Source organism: Mauremys mutica, chromosome 4 (assembly GCF_020497125.1).
Source record: "Mauremys mutica isolate MM-2020 ecotype Southern chromosome 4, ASM2049712v1, whole genome shotgun sequence".
Taxonomy (NCBI): domain Eukaryota; kingdom Metazoa; phylum Chordata; order Testudines; family Geoemydidae; genus Mauremys; species Mauremys mutica.
This window is the reverse complement of record NC_059075.1, coordinates 92,403,636-92,425,352: the sequence shown is the minus strand read 5'-3', so window position 1 is coordinate 92,425,352 and position 21,717 is coordinate 92,403,636. Positions and strand designations below refer to the sequence as shown.

The following is a 21,717-nucleotide window of genomic DNA, read 5'->3' as shown; positions in this document are numbered from 1 at the left end:
TTTGCAAAAAAAAAAAATTACCAACAAAATGCAATCCTTTAAGGTTTTTTTTTTCATCTATCATGCTAGAAATAAGATGGCAGCAGCGATGAATCTTCTAAACACTTACGTGTGCTAACTTAGTGGTTGATTTAGAAGTCCTCAGTGTTTTCTTGTTGTAAGCTTTACCATTCATTCTGATTTTAGAAAGAGCAGCTCCTCCACTTTTTGTTTTAGAATCGCGAGTGATTACTGTCAGTTCAGGAAAGTTTTCCAAAGCACTCTTAAACAGAGCATAAAAGCAAAAATGATTTTGAATTATGCAAAAATTCCACCAAAAGAGAACTTCTCAATCAATCAGACTGCTGAAAAATTGACCATTATTTTCAGAGAAGTTAAAAGAGTGAAAGCAACCAATCAAAATATTTTACATACAAGTCTAAAAGCCTCACTCAGTCAATCATCTATAAGACAGCAATATAAAAACATACAGACACACACAGAAAAGTGACTTTTTTTGACTGGCTTTAAAAGTAATGTCTCAAGGGAATCAGGCCCTTTCTCATATCACAGTTGTCATCTTTGTGTTCCTTTATTAAAAAAAACAAACTAGCAAGAAATCCAACAGGCAATTTTGATTGCTTACAATTGTCTATTTTACTTTGCATTCTATCGCTCCTTCCATCCAAGAATCTGTAAGCGTTTTAAAAATATCAATAAATTAGGCCTTAATACACCTATGAAGTAGGGAAGCATTATCATCTTCATTTTACAGATGGGGAAATTGAGTCACAAAGAAGTTTTACAGCAACGCACCTCAGTGTCACACAGCCAGTCTATCAGATCCAAGAATAAAACCCAGACTTCTGACTGTTAGTCCTGTACTTAAGCTATCAGACTACTCACTATTTTCTCTACACCGCTCAGAAAGGAAAACACACCCAATCTCATTAACAAATTTGTTATCCAGCAATAGTTGGGAATATTTCAAAAATAAACTTTCCTGTTTTAGACGACAGTGTACACCATTGCAGGAGGATAAATTTGCATTGTAATTAAAGTTACTGCTTTGTAATATAGGTCCTCTGAATTAACAGAGTTAAATTCTCAATTTGCCCCCAAGATGCGAGGTAGTCTTTTGATAGGACTTAATGTCACTGAAAGAACAGTTTGAATACTGCAAATGTTTTAAGATGTGGGAACTCTATTTATTTTAAATTGAAAACCTCATCAAGGGCTGTCTTTGCTTAACTCCCCTCCACATCTGCACACAAAAATCTGAACTTTGACATCAGTTAAAAAATGTAATACAATTTTGAGAACTTACAATTAAGAAAGTTTTAAATGAATACATTGGTTAGTCAGAGGGTGCACATGAATGAAAAATAAGTCAGAGGGAGACAAACACAAAGCACTGTCTGTTACTAGAAAATTGGAATGGAGGAGGAGGTCAGTAAAGAGCAAGCCCTTACAAATTTTAAGATTAAAGAAGGAAATGGTAGTAGCTAGATAGCCAAAGGGGTCTGAGATATCCTCTAAAGTGTCAAAAACAACAAACAAACAAAACAAAAAAACACCCAATCCCTTCACATTAGGTCAAGGAATGGACCTAAACTACTTTAAATGAAAACAAAAAAACCCTGAAAATCCTAATGAAGCTTTAGAAGTGCCTTCTTCTTTCCCCTCCTTCCCAAGTCTATTAGCAGCATCTGAAGCAGCCCTAATTGCTGACACCCAACTAATTCCATATGTTCTCATATTTTTTTTCCCACACAGATTTTATTAATCATAACATTTGATTTCCAGGTGAAGTAGTGAGCTACATCCATCATAAAAAACCCTTGAACTCTCTACAGGGTATAGAAATAATATATTGCTGTGGCATGCTATTTTGTTTTGATTCCTTTTTTAAATGAGGATGTGTCCATCCCATTTTATACAGGGGCACCAAAAAGCTGTAAAACAGTAGTAACTTTTGGGCACTCTTGATCTGAGTTAGTCAAACTACTGACTCAGAGGTGAATGGCAATTATATGTAGCAGTTCCCCACCTTTCAGTTCCCCTTTTTGTAACATGCTTTAGAAGGTCTCTGTATCCAATTCCCAAAGCAAACAGTACAAAAGAGACAAAATTCCTACAATTAATTAATTCCCTTGATAGCGGAATGCAAAGGATTGTATGAGTACAGACACTCAACTGTCCTTTAAGTTCAGATAGTGGTAGCTCTAGAACAAAACCTAAAGTGAAACACAGTAACTATCCTTAGCTGCATGTGTTCTCGTTAATTAAGAAAGCTTTTGAAAGTATCCTTCAGGCCCCTGTTGTTGTAGTACTGCCAATACCACATATTCAAAAACCACGAGTGAGGCCCAAAAAAATATATGCAATTGGCATTAAATTCCACACCATTTAAAAAAATATTTTAATTTATTTCTAGTTGTCTTCTGATGTATTTTAGGATTCATGTTTTCAAACTTTTCTCTGCAAACACAAGGGTTAGAAACTTTTTTAAAGTGAAAGCTGAGATTCTCATGTAATCACATGAATCCAGGAGCTGGAGCTTTAAGAAAAGTATCAAATATTGCAAGACTTGCGATTAAATCATGACTGCTGGTAACACTGCAGCTGGCTCCAAAAAATGCAAGCCCCCTCCCCGAAATGTTGCTGCTGCTGCTTTAGTTGGAGCATGTGACAGTAATACTTTGGATTCTTGAAACAACTACCCTAACACGGAATCTTCATCTAGAAGATGGAATCACTCCAGTGTTAAATTAACATTTAAGCCTTATCTATACCAGAAAATTATACTGATTTTAATAGTAAACTGGTTTATAATTAAATTGGTGCACCCCCTAGTGCAGATATTCTTATTTGGTTTAAGAGAGCCTTAAGGTCAGTAAGGAGAGGTATTAATAGTCTCATTTTAAAGATAGAGAAACTAAGTTAAGAGAGGTTAAGTAACTTGGCCAAGGACATGCAGTTAAGTGAAGAGCCAGGATTAGAATTTAGAGGTCCCAGCTCCCAACCCAGTACTCGTTCCTCTGTATCATTTGCTGGTATAGCTATATGCTGGCAGAACCCCTTAGTGGGGACACAACATAAACCAACAAAAAGAGTTAAACTGGCATATAGCTACATTACCTCCCTGAATGACATTAGCTATGCCAAAAGAAGCACTTTTCCGCTGGCACAGTTGCATCTACACCAGGAGTTTTGTCAGCATACCTATGTCAGCAAGGGTATGTAATTTTCTCACACCCCTAGCTGACATAGCTATGCTGGCAAAGCTTTGTAGAACAGGCTAAGCCTTAGTTAATTTCATGGGGAAAGAGTACCTATAGTTCATCTTCAGAGAAGTGTTTGGATGTATAGAATTTCACATGAAAGATGTGTTGTCACTACATTTGCAACAAATGGCACTAGATGTCATCATTCAGCTATAGATACATCTATAGATCTCCAGCAAAGCACGAGATCATTTCTGAGACACACACTAACTAAATGGTGATTATTTTATTTTTACTAACTTCAGTTTTGCATTATGTGTTAAATGAATAATATCTTTTGTAAAAATGTATAATTATTTTAACAAATAATTTTTAAAAGTTCATTGTATTATGTAATATCTTACTTTCATCCAGAGATAATATATTCATTTAACTGATTATATTTCTTTACTTGCATAAATTACTACATTGTTCAGGGAAATGTGACTATAACAAATTACAGGAAAGAATTTGGCATACAGTTGGACTTACTGCTACAAGAAATTAAGGGGTTAAAATGTTCAGATTAAAACTAATGGTGCCTTATATAGTCTACAGATGATAAGATGAACTTTTTAATGAACAGTTACAGAATTCAAGGACTCTCCTATCCAGACTCCTACAGTTTCCAGGCACCTGGTACTGTGTCCCTGAAAACAAAATGTGCTTAATTAGTGTTTTAACAGATTAGTTACTTTTCCCTTAGTAACAATCTCAGGAGGAAACTAAAAATCCATGTGCAAAAGAGACAGTTGTACTCTGGTACTAGTCAGCTCAAGCGACCAAAATGTAGACTAGTCATAGCAGCAGCCTTCAAGTTAAGAAAAATGACTCCACCAGATTGTTTTTCCCCTCCGTGAGTTTAATTTTCTACCTGTTATAGAATTCTCTGTGGAGTTTCACTGCATTTTCTGAATTTCAGTCTTATGCCAGGAAGTCCTGCCTCATCCGTCACTGGCTCAATGCTATTGTCTATTAATATGGAGTAGAACAGACTTCAAACAGGAGCACTGACCCAAAACAGGACTAGTTTTGAATTGGAAGGAGGAGGAGGAAAATACTAGTCATTTCCATGTTCTAGTGGGTCAAGAGGACAAGCTATAAATCAGACTTGCTCAGTGGAATGAGCCAGATGACTTTGAATGGTGAGTACTTTATAGAAAATGAAACTTCCAAGAAATGAAGCACAATTGATGTTAACTAACAATGCTATTCTGAACATTTGTAATAAGTCTAATAAATTACCAAATACATACATTGTTGAGTTGTATCTAAAAGACAGAGTTAATTTACAGAGATGAAACTAACATAGAAAGAATAGTTTAATTTTGTTTACTGAAATAAGATTATAACCAGACAGAGTGGGATTTTATAGCTGTTTGAACTGTGCAGAAAAGTGTATAGACAAAGCTGCTGATTTGATTATTGATTGGTGATTTTACTGTATGATTTGGTTTGCAATTCTACACTCAAATATCCCATATTGTCCATTTCCATTTTAATTAATATATAATTACTATACACGGTTATCAGTACAGAGTACTAAAAAGTATGCAGAAATGAATGGTGTTCCTGAGTAACCAACGCATTTCCATCTTTTACTTGTTGGTTGCCTAGTCTGAATCTCTAACACCTGAACTACTCATTTTTATCAACATTATTATAAAAACAGGCTTTCTTGTTCTAAATAATGGATTAAACTGGATTTTAAAAGTATGTAACCTATTTGGTATCAAACCAATAGAGATGTTCATGGTAGGAAATTAGCCTTTCATTACTACAAAATTGCTAACACAGACATGATATGGGCTTGTACTTCTGTACTAGAAATATAGACATACTAACAAAATGAGCCATTTTACAAACATATGCCCTGATCCTGCAATCTGATCCATGTGGGCAGATCCCTGGGCTTGCCTGGAGCTCTATATACTTCCATACAGATCAGGTTGTAGGATTGGGGCTACATTATCTGATTTAAGAGACATAATTTATTTTCTTTTATTGGGTGAACAGAAAGCAAAAGCTTCTTTATACAGCTGGAATTTGTAACATGATATAGTGAGTAAGTGGATATAATTTTATATAACTGTGACAATCTTGTGCATGCTAACGATGCTTTTCTTCTAACTGGGTGTAATGATTAGCTACAGAAGTATTAGCACAGTGGGAATCAAATTGTCATTATGTCCCTAACTCTCACTGTAAAAACAACAACAATAAAAATGGAGGCTCAGGGTCAGTTAAACAGACCATTTGTATTTATTATGAAAAGTATCAGAGAGATTTAGACACCCTCCAGGAGCTTTGCTGTTGCCATGAAGGAGCCACAGAGGGCTACTGGGAAGATAGGAGCAGGAACTACTGCTTCTGCAGGGAACAGCTTTTCAGTAGTGATGAGATGGGGAGGTAATTAACCTTCTTGCCCCAAAGTCCTAAATTAACAAAGAGAGGAAAACAGGACTGGTGCCTACAACAGGGTGGATAAAAATTAATTAAAAAATACCTATTTTTAAAAAATTTAAATTAAATAAATTTATCTTTTTAAATATAAACCTATTTAAATTACATCTGAAAATTATTACAGCCCATGTCAAGGTTTAAATTTAGTAGAATCTATTAAAATAATCTAAATTAAACTAAAAAACTATACTAAACAGCATATGTTTGCTGCGAAAGTTTTCAAGAAAGTCAAACCACTGAACAGGTAGAAGTCACTGGCTAACACCTGGAACCAGAGTTTGATGATGGGGGGAGGGATAGCTCAGTGGTTTGAGCATTGGCCTGCTAAACCCAGGCTCATGAGTTCAATCATTGAGAGGGCCATTTAAGGATGGGGCAAAAATCTGTCTGGGGATGGTCCTGCTTTGAGCACGGGGTTGGACTAGATAACCTCCTGACATTCTATGTTGAATCTATGATGTGCTGCTAAATCAGTGTTTGTCAGCAGTAGCCTCTTTTGCACTTGCAGAGTGTATATTTACTTAATTTCAGTTTATTTAACTAGTTCAGTTTAATGACTGTTCTTTCAAAGTTAAGAAACACATTGGGAGATGAAAAGGCTAAAAGCTTGTTTTCCTCTTCCACTTGATGAATAAAACTGTGTGAGAAAAGATGAGATCTCTTAGTTCTAAAGTCTTGATGGACATGTGACCAGAAACAATTAGTTCAATTCACTAATTACAGATAGTAGTATTTTTGATAAATCCGTTTTAATTTTCTGCATGTTATAGGGATAGTTTGACAAAACCTTTTTTCTTATGCAGCCAGCAAATTTATGTTAAAGTATTTTAACTAATAAAAAAACAATTTGAACTGTAGTATTTGTACATTTGTAAAAATTCCAATTTCTCCAAATAAAACTTGCCAAAAACCAAGAGTAAAAAACAACCCCAAACACTCCATCATCTAGTAAGTAAGAAATGCGCCATTCTAACACAATAAAAAAGTGAAAACTAAGAATCTAAATAAGTGTATGTAAAGCTATATAACAGCTTAAATAAAGGTGTATAGATATCCTCTTGGTTAGCAAAAAGGATATACACAGATGTAAATCAACATGTTTTAATGGTTACCTACCAATGCAAATAAACCCTTCTTTAGGAAACTGACTGGAAAGTTCAAATACAAAACAAGATTAAAAGTGATGATTTAAATCAATCCACCCTAGTCAACAATGCCTTCATCCCTGGAACAGAAAGCCATGATGACACCCACAAAATAGGCAGGGAAATCAGTTAGGAAATAAACATCTCTTATTAGGGCTGTCAAGCGATCAAAAAAATTAATCGTGATTAATTGCAGTTAAACAATTTATATAAATATTTTTGGATGTTTTCCGCATTTTCAAATATATTGATTTCAATTACAACACAGAACACAAAGTGTACACTGCTCACTTTATATTTATTTTTTATTACAAATATTTGCACTGTAAAAATAAAAATACTACTTCTTGTTCAGCCAATCACTCAGACAAACAAGTTTGTTTACATTTGCAGGAGATAACACTGGCCGCTTCTTGTTTACAACATCACCTGACAGTGAGAACAGGCATTCGCATGGCACTGTTGTAGCCAGCGTTGCAAGGTATTTACGTGCCAGATGCGCTAATGATTCATATGCTTCAAATAAATGCTTCAACCACTATTCCAGAGAACGTGCTTACATGCTGATGATGAGTTCTGCTAGATAACGATCCAAAGCAGTGCATCCAAAGCAGTGCAGACCAACTCATGTTCATTTTCATCATCTGAGTCAGATGCCATCAGCAGAAAGTTGATTTGCTTTTTTGGTGGTTTGGGTTCTGTAGTTTCCGCATGGGAGTGTTGCTCTTTGAAGACTTCTGAAAGCACGCTCCACACCTCATCCCTCTCAGATTTTGGAAGGCACTTCAGATTCTTAGGTCGCGTGCTGTAGCTACCTTTAGAAATCTCACATTGGTACCTTGTGTTTTGTCAAATCTGCAGTGAAAGTGTTCTTAAAACGAACAACATGGTGGGGTCATCATCCGAGACTGCTATAACATGAAATATATGGCAGAATGCGGGTAAAACACAGAGCAGGAGACATACAATTCTCCCCCAAGGAGTTCAGTCACAAGTTTAATTAATGCATTATTTTTTTAACGAGCGTCATCAGCATGGAAGCATGTCCTCTGGAATGGTGGCCAAAGCATGAAGGGACATACAAATGTTTAGCATATCTGGCATGTAAATACACCTCTACCCCGATAAAACGCTGTCCTCGGGAGCCAAAAAATCTTATTGCGTTATAGATGAAACCGCGTTATATCGAACTTGCTTTGATCCACCGGAGCATGCAGCCCCGCCCCCCGAGCGCTGCTTTACCGCGTTGTATCTGAATTTGTGTTATATCGGGTCATGTTATATCAGGGTAGAGGTGTATCTTGCAATACTAATTACAAATGTGCCATGCAAATGTCTGTTCTCACTTTCAAGTGACATTATAAACAAAAAGCAGGCAGCATTATCTCCTGTAAATGTAAACATATTTGTTTGTCTTAGCAATTGGCTGAACAAGAAATAGGACTGAGTGGACCTCTAGGCTCTAAAGTTCTACATTGTTTTGTTTTTTAGTGCAATTATGTAACAACAACAAAAATCTACATTTGTAAGTTGCCCTTCCACAATAAAGAGATTGCACTAAGGTACTTGTATGAGGTGAACTGAAAAATACTATTTCTTTTAGCATTTTTACAGTGCAAATATTTGTAATAAAAATAATATACAGTGAGCACTGTACACTTTATATTCTGTGTTGTAACAGAAATCAATATATTTGAAAATGTAGAAAAATATCCAAAAATATTTAATAAATTTCAATTGGTATTCTATTGTTTAACAGTGTGTTTAAAACGGAGATAAATCAACAGCCCTACCCCTTATTATTTTTAGCGTAAGGGGGCAAAAATGACACTGATGTTTACCCTTGCTCTCTTCCTCATACAGACACGTATGCACTCACCCCCCGAGATAGGCAGGTGGTAGGGATGGAACAAACAACTCTCCAAAAAAGTGCCCCAGTCCTGTGGGCAGGAGCAGATTCAAGAAGGTAGGGCAGGACAGCTGCAGCCAGTTTCACTGATGCTGGAAACTGCCTGCTCTGGATTTTATCTCCCGGACTTGTCTGCTGTCTACAGAGAGGGCTGCTACAGTGCTTCTTTCTTCATAGCTTTTGGGGCCAAAAGAGATCATTATGATCTAGTCTTAGCCCATCCATAACATAGGTCACTGGATTTCACCCAGTGATGCTCTGTTCTGCTGAAGCACCAAGTGTAAGACAGGAAGTGGGACTGTGTGTCTTACCAGCTCCATTTTAAACCCCTGTTGTGATTGAGTTGGGAAGGGAGAGAGAGAGAGGGGCAAGAGACAAACCTACTTCCTATGCTTTACTCACAGTGTTTCAAGGAGCTGTTTTGGCAGAAAAGTGAAGCAGCATTGGGACAGTCCTGCTTATAAATAACCAGGAGGGCAGAGCCTGGGTAGCCAGTTTCCAGAAGCAGTAAAATTAGCCTCTTTTCTCTTTGCCCCTCTTTTAAAACCTACCCCATCCTTCTTGTCTATTTTGGATGGGTTATGCATAGCTGTTTGGGACAGGGAGAAGAGTAGGTGGCACTATAGCTTTCCCATCGATACACAAGTTGTGGGGTGGTAGTGCTGGTGTTTCTTGACTCTGACCAGACCACAACAATTTATTGTCCACTGTTTCAAAGAGTGAGACACACTGCGGTTGTCTGACCTATGGGGCTCCCACCCCTTAACTCGGGACTGTGGGTATGAAAGGGTGCTTGACTGTTTCATCGTCCTTGATCCCTCACCTCTGGCTCTAGGGAGGCCTGGTGCTGCCCTCTGCACCTCACCACAGCTGAAGAGCTGGGATGCACCATGGGACAGCATCATGGGGCAGAAATGCAGGTATCCTTAAAAAAAATAAAAAGCTCCAAAGGGACAATAGTTTGATTTTCTGATAAGAAACTTGAGAAGCATAGAAGAAAAAAATGCTTTAAAATGAACATTAAAGCTTAGGAAGTTAAATTGAACTTTAAGCTCTACAGCAGAAACATCTCTACCACAAAATGTTTGCTAAGTGGAATATATTAACATTTAATTCAAAGTATCTTTCAAACCTCATATTCCATTCGCGGTACAAATTTTGCCATCTCACTGTACACCTGTATAGAATTAGTGATTTGTTTAGGACTTTGTTTTAAAATCTGAAATTTTAAAAGGAAATACCTTGAACGTATGCTCCAAACGTAATTTGGAAAGCAGTCTTTTCCTGTTGTCATTCAGCATGCCATCAATTTTTCTCATATGAGGCAAAAGAAGCTCATCTGAAAGACATGAAAAAATACCAAATAGTTAAGTACATATGTAAGGCAATTATTTATATAAATCCCTTATGCCAGATGGGCCACTTTACTCTATTTATTAGCATAAAATAATCCAAGTCCAAAATAATACATTTTGCTCATATACCCTTGCTTTAAATAGGAAAGGGAAATTACATATTAAGATCTACATGTGAAGATACAGAACTCAGTACTTGACTCTAAAACTTGGCAAATATGCAAAGGCCACATACATTATAATATTCAGGCCAACAGGTAAATGTAAATCTAACTGTTATTCTGTTCTTTGATTTGTGATGAAAAGTTCAGAAAGGAGACGGACAGGGCAGTGCAGAGAATGAACCTTACAGACAACTTTAAATTGTTCTCTAAATCTCTCCCTGTTATGCAAGACAATTTTCAGTTCAGAGACAGGCTCCTCTCAGCTGAAGAGTGTGTGTTTCAAACTGGCTGTCATATATTGCATATATACATGGCTTAGCTTGGATTTATTATAGGCAGGGGTAGTAGCACTGCCTATTAGTAAGGCTTCCCAGCACTTACCATTATATATAGTTATACAATTGCATAAGAGATGTTAGAACCTAGGTAGCAAGGTAGGTGGCCACTGGTGCTTGAGAAGATTGTTTGTTAGCTTTTAATTTGCGGCTCAATCCTGCAGTTTTTACTCCCATCAGCAGTCCTATTGCCTTTATTGGGACTGCTGACACATAACAGCTGCAGGACTGTGCCCTTTGTGTACAGAGAGAGAGGGTAGAGTCTCAAACAGAAAATAGCTTTTGAAATATGGATAAACTGAAATTAGCAGCACAGAGCCCCATGTTGTAGCAGCTGTATACTATGTGAAACCCACGCTTTCTATCAGTGTCTCAAGTCTAATGCTTTCTGTGTTAAATTTCCAAGACACAGAACTGACATTTGTATGCTACAGTCCACTATAGTGCATAGTTCTAACAAGTTGAAATTCAAATGACACGCCCATCAAACAGCAGTTCTCTTGAAGACAACCTGGACATGTGTGTTCAAACACTAATCTTAAACCCAAACAGCTCAGAAATCAGAACTTCATAAAGTAATGAGTATGTCTCTGCATGAAAAACTAGGCACACAACTGAAATGGTTTTTAAATAAAATTAGCATTTGTAGGTCTATTATTGGTAATGGTGATCTTGATTTAAAAAAAAAAAGTGAGGTTCATTAGTGATGCTAACAGGAGAGGGGCCCAATATAACCAGATGACAAGTCCCTCTGGAGTAGTTTAAAGCAATTGGAGTAATACAGTAATATTTTAAACAAAACATAAAGTTAAAAAATTCCTCCATTAAATCCTGATCTGGATTCAGTGCCGACTCTACAGTTTTTGCTGCCCCAAGCAGCGTGCCAAATTGCCGCCGCAGATGGCGGGGGCAGTCCGTGTGCCCTTAGGGCGGCAGGCGCGTTTCCGTGGCGGTGGCAATTTGGCGGCAGCTTCTATGTTTAGCTGAAGCCGCCGCGGACAGCTAAACATAGAAGCTGCTGCCGAATTGCCGCCACCGCGGAAATGCGCCTGCCGCCCTAAGGGCACACAGACGGCCCCCGCCGTCCGCGGCGGCAATTTGGCACGCTGGTTGGGGGCAAACCAACAGGGACTGCCGCCCCTTGCAGGTTGCCGCCCCGAGCACCAGCTTGGAATGCTGGTGCCTGGAGCCGGCCCTGTCTGGATTTTAACAATACAGTAATATTAGGGCAGTATGGTAAACTCATTCAGATACATTAGTATTTCACCCACTCATTTATATTGGTGTCCACTTCTCATGAAAGTCATGATGTAATGAAACTGGAATTTGGAGCAAAGTGGTCAAAGGCTATCGCGGCAATTCTACTATTCTGGCTGCTCCACTGGGGCAAAAAATACTGTTTGCTCTGAACATCTCCCTGTTTAGAACTTTTAGATACATAGCAAAGTACAAACTCAAAACAGTGCCTCATGTGGTACCAAAGTATGCTGAATCTGGGAAAACAGGAATTTGCGGCAACCTGAAACCAATACAAATTACACATAGTACATTATTTGCATCAAAAAGTGTAGGTTAAGGTACAGCTGTGAAACAAGAAGACTTTTCATATTTGCTTTATTAATAAAAAATGTACATAATACATCTTAAAATAAAAAATCATCATGGGACAAAACAAAGCAGAGCACAAAGAAATTTATGTAAAACACACTGTACCATTGCTCTTTTCCAAGGCTTGCATTGTATCTGGATCTAAGGCAATGCTAACAAGCAGCTCCATATAACTCTTAAAGGTCTCCTTCATAGCTCTTGTGTTCAAAAAGTGGGTGAAAAAAGGAGATGGAGGGACAAGTTCTGAAAAGTAATTGGAATACAATTAATGTTTTCTTCCTCAGATATTTGAAAACATTTGTATATTAGCATATGTTCCTATTTTGAAATAAAAGGCTTTCATTGTTAAACACAAGCAACCTCTAGTGGTATCCCAAGAGACTACAACACATGTTATTTCTCAACAGAAATAATGTCAAACTTTGCATTTATCAAAACAAGGGAGGTTTATAGTGTATCAGAGAAGCAGGGCAATATTTCTCAGAAAGATGCAGAATTAGCTGCATTATCAGCATTTAGATACTCTGGTTATAGGAACCTTCTAAAACTCTGAGGCAGACAAATATCTGGAGAAAAGGGAGGATGAAATATTCCCATCAAGCAAACTAGATTAGACACCAATATCCAGTGGCAACTTAGACATTCTTAGACCAACTGATTCGGCTGAGTCAAGGGGTAAAACCGTCAAAAACACCGAAGTCACTAAGCATCATAAGTACCACTGAAAGTCAATGTCATGTTTTCATGAGCTCATGAAAATACATAACCAATTACATTAGCAAACAGATATACGTATAGCTACTATCACTTTCCAAGATGTTTCAAAAGTTTTGTAGTCAGCCATTTCAATCATGCATGTGTTATACAGAAGTCATTAATGCTTCTAAACTAAGTGTTTGCTCAGCTTCTTGAGGCACTTTACTGATTCCAGCATGCAATGTTAGAATCTGCAACAAAGTAGGTAGTGAGACTGCTCCATTCTGTCAGGTTTCCAAGTTGCCATGGGTGACTGTCCCCACCAGAGTAGTCCTTATTCTAATAAACTGACAGCTGTATGTGTTAGAGAGATTGGTACCATGATAAGTTAGATCAAAAATTAAAATTATTTTTAGTTTCGACCTTCAGCACAGGGGCTCTAGACCAGGGGTCGGCAACCTTTCAGAAGTGGTGTTTTTAGAAGGTCTCTTTCTATAAGTCTATAATATATAACTAAACTATTGTTGTATGTAAAGTAAATAAGGTTTTTTAAATGTTTAAGAAGCTTCATTTAAAAATTAAATTAAAACGCAGAGCCAAGGTGGCCAGGACCCGGGCAGTGTGAGTGCCACTGAAAATCAGCTCACGTGCCACCTTCGGCACGCAGGCCATAGGTTACCTACCCCTGCTCTAGACTATCTGCAGTAACTCATCTTTAGTCTAAGACAGTGGTTCTCAAGCAGGGGTACGTATACCCCTAGGGGTACGCAGAAGTCTTCCAGGGGGTACATCAACTCATCTAGATATTTGCCTAGTTTTACAGCAGTCTACAGAAAAAGCACTAGCGAAGTCAGTACAAACTAAAATTTCATACAATGAGTTGTTTATACTGCTCTATATATTATACACTGAAACGCAAGTACAATATTTATATTCCAATTGATTTATTTTATAACTATATGGTAAAAATGAGAACATAAGCAATTTTTCAGTACAGGCGAGTCTCATCTTACACAGGGGTTCTGTTCCGCGGTTAGCCCACTTTTGTATTTTTATGTCTGATTTTGTAAGCAAGTAGTGTTTAAATGAGATGTAACTTGGGGGTATGCAAGACAAATCAGACTGCTGAAAGAGGTACAGTAGTCTAAATTCTAGTGGCCAATGTGCCTTGGAAATCCAACAGTACAGGGTCAGGGTGCTGCCAAGTTTATCTTCATATGCATGTGAAGTTTAAACAAACTGAGAAAAACAAAGCTATGGAAACTCTCTCAAAGTAATCTAAATATGGTAAACAACCTTTGAAAGGTTTGGTCTACCCAGAAAAATGACTGCAAAAATGGCATCTCAAAGTTCCATGATTATTGTATGAATGACTCCAGATCAAATCTGGTTGATTTTTCTATCAAAAGATTTTTTTTTCTAACTGCCAGTTGTTCAAACTTAACATGCACCTGAAAATCAAGTTCCTTTTTGTTCTGGTTTATGCATCACCACCAGTAATAAAGACTCTGTGCATCCAAATTCTGCCCACTTTTACATCCATGCAACATCAGTGCAGACAGTGGGTGTCACAGATGTGGTTGAGGACATATTAAAGCAATTCTGTTAAGGAGGCATGATCCAGAATAGAATCAGCTTCTTCTGCAATAGATGTCCTGGCTCTGTGGGACTAAAAGGAGCTAAGTATTAAAAATGTATTTCTCTCACTCAACTAAGCAAATATGACTCTGAATACACACAAAGAACAGATCTGATAAGATTAAGATGTGTCATTCTTACATTATCGCTCTTTAAAGCAGAACTGCATTCTGAAGCAACCTTGCAAAATCTGCCCACTCTCAAAGGGAGAGTAAAATATTACATTTTTAATAATGTTAATCATCAAGGTAAAGGGCTGGAAGAATAAACTTTATGTGGAGGATGTTAAATTTTCATGACAAATTCCCTGCCTTCTAAGGGAATTTTGCAGATGACACAACATTTATAGACTATATGTTATAATGTACTTATGACTTCAGTTTAAATTCAGTTAAAAACAAATATAAAAGACTGACAACAGAGCACCACTCACCATCCTCATCACTCTGGGCTTCAGGAGAAGAATCAGACTGGGAAGATGAAAACTCTTCTTTCCATTTTTTCCGTTTCTTTGGTGGTGGTTCAGCCTTTATCTTTGGCTGTTTAGCTTTGGGTTTCACAGAAGAGACTTTCGTTGTTGTAGTTTTTGGTGCTGGAGGATCAGGAGCTTTGCTGGTGCTGTTACTTGGTTTGTAATGAATGGGCCTGCAATATTATAATGAACCGTTTTATAAGTCATCTAAATAAATTCACACAAGATCTAATTTTAATAAAAAGAATCATGGTACTTTTTGAGAGTCATGTAAGTTTATTCCATTGCACTCTAGTATGATCATTTTCATTAACACTTAGAACTTAGTTTTACATCTTTGAAGTGCTGTTACACATTAATTAATCCTCAAAGCTGGCGATTAAGTAGCAGTATTCTCATTTTGCACATGGTAAACTCTCTTGTGCAAGGTTACGGCGAGTCATGGAAGTATCTGGGAGCTACAGGTGTATTCCAATCACTGTTTTACTAAGATATTGGTGGTCTTACTAACCTTGAATATCTGATGGAAATTCTATAACCCCTTTTGGCAGACTATGAATCAAGAGTTTGTGGTTGAAATATAATACAGATGAACATAAGAACATATGAATAGCCATACTGGGTTAGACCAAAGGTCTATCCAGCCCAGTAGTCTGTCTACCGACAATGGCTAACGCCAGGTGTCCCAGAGGGAGTGAACCTAACAGGCAATGATCAAGTGCTCTCTCTCTTGCCATCCATCCCCACCCTCTGACAAACAGAGGCTAGGGACATGATTCCTTACCCACCCTGGCTAGTAGCCATTAATGGACTTAACCTTCATGAATTTATCCAGTTCTCTTTTAAACACTGTTATAGTCCTAGCCTTCACAACCTCCTCAGTCAAGGAGTTCCATGGGTTGATTGTGCACTGTGTGAAGAAGAACTTCCTTTTATTTGTTTTAAACCTGCTGCCCATTAATTTTTATTGGTGGCCCCTAGTTCTTATATTATGGGAACAAGTAAATAACCTTTCCTTATTCACTTTCTCCACATCACTTATGATTTTATATACCTCTATCATATCCCCGCTTAGTCTCCTAGCCTCATCTCTCTCCTGAATAGTCCTAGCCTCTTTAATCTCTCCTCATATGGGACCCGTTCCAAACCCCTAATCATTTTAGTTGCCCTTCTCTGAACCTTTTCTAATGCCAGTATATCTTTTTTGAGATGAGCAGACCACATCCATACGCAGTATTCAAGATGTGGGCGTACCATGGATTTATATAAGGGCAAAAAGATATTCTCCATCTTATTCTCTATCTCCTTTTTAATGATTCCTAACATCCTGTTTGCTTTTTTGACTGCCGCTGCACACTGCGCGGACGTCTTCATAGAACTATCCACAATGACTCCAAGATCTCTTTCCTGATTAGTTGTAGCTAAATTAACCCCCCATCATACTGTATGTATAACTGGGGTTATTTTTCCCAATGTGCATTACTTTACATTTATCCACATTAAATTTCATTTGCCAGTTTGTTGCCCAATCACTTTGTTTTGTGAGATCTTTTTGAAGTTCTTCACAGTCTGCTTTGGTCTTAACTATCTTGAGCAGTTTAGTATCATCTGCAAACTTTGCCACCTCACTGTTTACCTCTTTCTCCAGATCATTTATGAATAAGTTGATTAGGATTGGTCCTAGGACTGACCCTTGGGGAACACCACTAGTTACCTCTCTCCATTCTGAACATTTACCATTTATTCCTATCCGTTGTTCCCTGTCTTTTAACCAGTTCTCAATCCATGAAAGGATCTTCCCTCTTATCCCATGACAACTTAATTTACGTAAGAGCCTTTGGTGAGGGACCTTGTCAAAGGCTTTCTGAAATCTAAGTACACTATGTCCACTGTATCCCCTTCGTCCACATATTTGTTGACCCCTTCAAAGAACTATAATAGATTAGTAAGACATCATTTCCCTTTACAGAAACCATGTTGACTTTTGCCCAACAATTTATGTTCTTCTATGTGTCTGACAATTTTATTCTTTACGATTGTTTCAACTAATTTGCCCGGTTCTGACATTAGACTTCCCGGTCTGTAATTGCTGTGATCACCTCTAGAGCCTTTTTTAAATATTGGCGTTACATTAGCTATCTTCCAGTCATTGGGTACAGAAGCCGATTTAAGGGACCGGTTACAAACCATAGTTAGTAGTTCTGCAATTTCACATTTGAATTCTTTCAGAACTCTGGGGTGAATGCCATCTGGTCCTGGTGACTTGTTACTGTTATCAATTAATTCCAAAACCTCCTCTAGTGACACTTCAATCTGTGATAATTCCTCAGATTTGTCACCTACAAAAGCCAGCTCAGGTTTGAGAATCATCCCTACATCCTCAGCCGTGAAGACTGAAGCAAAGAATTCATTTAGTTTCTCCGCAATTACTTTATCATCTTTAAGTGCTCCTTTTGTATCTTGATCGTGCAGGGGCCCGACTGGTTGTTTAGCAGGCTTCCTGCTTCTGATGTACTTAAAAAACATTTTGTTATTACCTTTTGAGTTTTTGGCTAGTTGTTCTTCAAACTCCTTTTTGGCTTTTCTTATTACATTTTTACACTTAATTTGGCAGTGTTTATCCTCCTTTTTATTTACCTCACTAGGATTTGACTTCCACTTTTTAAAAGATGCCTTTTTATCTCCCACTGCTTCCTTTATGTGGTTGTTAAGCCACGGTGGCTCTTTTTGAGGTCTTTTATTGTGTTTTTTAATTTGGGGGTATACATTTAAATTGGGCCTCTCTATTGTGGTGTCTTTGAAAAGCGTCCATGCAGCTTGCAGGGATTTCACTCTAGTCACTGTGCCTTTTAATTTCTGTTTAACTAACCCCCTCATTTTTGCATAGTTCTCCTTTCTGAAATTAAATGCCAAAGTGTTGGGCTGTTGAGGTGTTCTTCCCACCACAGGAATGTTAAAAGTTATTATATTATGGTCACTATTTCCAAGCGGTCCTGGTATAGTTACCTCTTGGACCAGATCCTGCACTCCACTCAGGACTAAATCGAGAATTGCCTCTCCCCTTGTGGGTTCCTGTACCAGCTGCTCCAAGAAGCAGTCATTTAAAATATAGAGAAATTTTGTCTCTGCATTTCATCCTGAAGTGACATGTTCCCAGTCAATATGGGGATAATTGAAATCCCTCACTATTACTGAGTTCTTTATTTTGATAGCCTCTCTAATCTCCCTTAGCATTTCATCGTCACTATCACTGACCTGGTCAGGTGGTCAATAACAGATCCCTAATGTTATATTCTTATTAGAGCATGAAATTACTATCCATAGAGATTCTATGGAACATGTGGATTCATTTAAGATTTTTACTTCATTTGATTCTACATTTTCTTTTACATATAGTGCCACTCCCCTACCTCCTCACCTCCCCCAGGACCTGTTCTGTCCTTCCGATATATTTTGTACCCCCGAATGATTGTGTCCCATTGATTGTCCTCACTCCACCAGGTTTCTGTGTTGCCTATTATATCAATATCCTCCTTTAACACGAGGCACTCTAGTTCACCCATCTTATTATTTAGACTTCTAGCATTTGTGTACAAGCACTTTAAAAACTTGTCACTGTTTATTTGTCTGCCCTTTTCTGGTGTGTCAGATTCTTTTTTATGTGAATGTTTCTTGTCTGATCTGGCCCATACTTTATCCTCTTCCATCCTCTCCTCCTGACTGAGAGTCTCTATCAATAGACTCTCCTGTACTTTAATTTTCACAACCATATATGAATGTGTGACATTTCATATTCCTGCATAAATACTGGGTGAGGTTTAATGTAATGAATGAGAATTTTATTTTTTATCCTCTCATTGCTACCCCGGTGGCTCTGCAGAACAATACATTGCAGTATTTAAAACTATTTAAATATAAAAAATAAAATAAAATAAAACCACATTTCTAAACACTATAAAACAAAAATAAGAGGAATTAAACTGAATACAAAGAAGAAAATATATAAATATAGTCATCACACTCCAACATTGGAGAGGGAAAGTTTTAGACTTATAACTGTCCACAAAGGCACAGTCACCTGATGACCTAAAATGCAATGGTGTAATCCCTCAGGGGCAGATGAATCACAGTTAAAAACTCCATCAGAAGAAAGGTCAAGAAGGAAATCTCAGATATAGAATGACAGAAATGTAGGGATGAAAAGGACCTCAGAAGGTCATCTAATCCAGCCCTCTGTGGTGAGGCAGGACCAAGTATAGCTAGACCATCCCCGACAGGTGTCTGTCCAACCTGTACTTAAAAACCTATAGTGATGATTATTCCACAACCTCCCTTGGAAGTCTGTTCCAGAGCTTAAATAACCTTATAGTTAGAAAGTGTATCCTAATAGCTAACCTAAATTTCTATTGCTGCAGATAAAGCCCATTACTTCTTTTCCTACCTTCAGTGCACATGGACAATTGATCACCGTCCTCTTTGTACCAGCCCTTAACATATCAGGTCCCCACTCAGTCTTCTTTTCTCAAGACTAAACAAGCCCAGTTTAATTTTTTCCTCATTGGTCTTTTATCATTTTTGTTGCTGTCCACTGGACTCTCTCCAATTTGTCCACATCTTAAAGTGTGGTGCGCAGACTTGGACACAGTATTCCAGCTGAGGCCTCATCAGTGCAGAGTAGAGTGGCATAATTACCTCCTGTGTCTTACATATGGCACTCCTGTTAATACATTCCAGAATGATATTCGCCTTTTTCACAACTGCATTGCATTGACAACTCCTATTCAATTCGTGATCCACTATAACCCCTAGATCTTTTTCAGCGGTGCTACTGCTGAGTAGGGTGACCAGATAGCAAGTATGAAAAATCATGATGGGGGTGGGAGGTAATAGGAGCCTATACAAGACAAAGCCCTGAATATCAGGACTGTCCCTATAAGATCAGGGCATCTGGTCGCCCTACCGCCAAGTCAGTTATTCCCCATTATATAGTTGTGCATTTGATTTTTCCTTCCTAAGCGTAGTACTTTGCACTTGTCTTTACTAAATTTCATCTTGTTGATTTCAGATTAATTCTCCAGTTTGTCAAGGCCTCTTTGAAATCAAATTCTGTCTTTCAAAGCACTTGTAATCCCTCTAAGATTGGTATCATCCATAAATTGTATAAGCATACTCTCTACTCCATTATCTAAGTCATTAATGAAAATATTGAATAGTGTTAGACCCAGGACAGACTCCTGTAGGACTCCACTAGATAAGCAGCAAATCTTTGATAACTCTCTGAGTACAGTCTTTCAACCGGTTTTCCACCCACCTTATAGTAATTTCATTTAGATCACATTTCTCTAGTTTTCTTATCAGAATGTCACGTGGGACTCATGCCAAAAGCCTTACTAAAATCAAGATATGTCATGTCCACCACTTCCTCCCTATCCAGTAGCCTAGTAACCCTATCAAAGAAGGAACTTAGATTGTTTTGGCATGATTTGTTCTCTGCAAATCCATGTTGGCTATTACTTATAACCCTATTATCCCCTCGGTGCTCACAAACTGATTAATAATTTGTTCCAGTATCTTTCTAGGTATCAAAGTTAGGCTGACTGGCCTACAATTCCCCAGATCTTCTTTTTTCCTCTTAAAAAAAGTAATACATTTGCCTTTTTCCAGTCCTCTGCGACCTCAGCTGTCCTCGCTGAGTTCTTGAAGATAATCACTAATGATTCTGGGATTACTTCTGCTGTTTCCTTAGGTACCTTAAGGGGAATTTTGTCAGGCCCTACCAACTTGAGTACAGCTAACTTATCTAAATATTCTTTAACCTGTCTTTCCTTATTTTGGCTTGTGTTCCTTCCCCTTTGTTGTTAATAAAAGGTGTGTAAAGTATCTAGCCACAATTATACTTTTTAGAGAATACTGAAGCAAAACAGGCATTAAATAACTCAGCATTCCTCTTGTCATCCATTATCAGCTCTCCTTCCCTGCTAAGGAGTGGACCTATACCTTCTTTCATCTTTCTCTTGCTTGTAATGTATTTATGGAACCTCTTCTTTCCTTTTACGTTGCTTGCTATGTGTAACTCACTTTGTCCTGCAGCCTTTCTGATTTTGTCCCTACATATTTGTGCTATTCTTTTGTATTCATGATGGGAGCCATAACGGCCTCTAACTATTTTATCAGGATTGCTGTTGTGCCTTAAAACAAAGCCAAGGCAAACATGATAAAAGGCTTTACCAATAGGGTGGTCGCTTTATAGACAGCCATTGTAAAGAATAATGTAAAGAGGAGGCATAATGTGACCATGATTACTCAAATCAGTAAGTAAACATACTGTCGTATTCATAACAAGTTATGAGCCAATGAGCAACACTGTGTAGTTCTACTAAGAGAGAAATACAATAACTGAACTTCTTGGCATTAGGAGATGTATTGCTGTTGCAAGGTTGGCATGCGATATATAAGGGAGCAGTCTGAAAAATGTACAAATAAAAAACACTTTCAGACTGAGTCTGATATATGGCTTTCCTTGGTAAGAACATGACTTAAAGTGTTGACAAAATTATTTAGTTTGCTATTTACTGCCAAAAAAGACCCCTCTATGAGCAGTGATATAATAGAAGGAAGAGCATCTTTCTGACAACAATCTCTACTACCCAAGAGCCAAACTTTTGTCTTCTCAGAGTTGAGAATAAC

General features: G+C 37.8%; 1 protein-coding gene across 1 annotated transcript in view; it reads right to left on the bottom strand.

Annotated features, from left to right (window-relative positions):
- The window catches only part of QSER1 (glutamine and serine rich 1), a 76,857-nt gene that overhangs the window by 8,790 nt on the left and 46,350 nt on the right, over positions 1-21,717 (bottom strand). Inside the window, exons 8-11 of the mRNA XM_045014991.1 lie at positions 14,992-15,203; positions 12,330-12,467; positions 10,004-10,101; positions 110-262 (exon numbers count right to left, since the gene is read on the bottom strand). Coding sequence (XP_044870926.1) covers positions 110-262; positions 10,004-10,101; positions 12,330-12,467; positions 14,992-15,203 — 601 coding nt within the window. The remainder of the gene's footprint in view (positions 1-109; positions 263-10,003; positions 10,102-12,329; positions 12,468-14,991; positions 15,204-21,717) is intronic.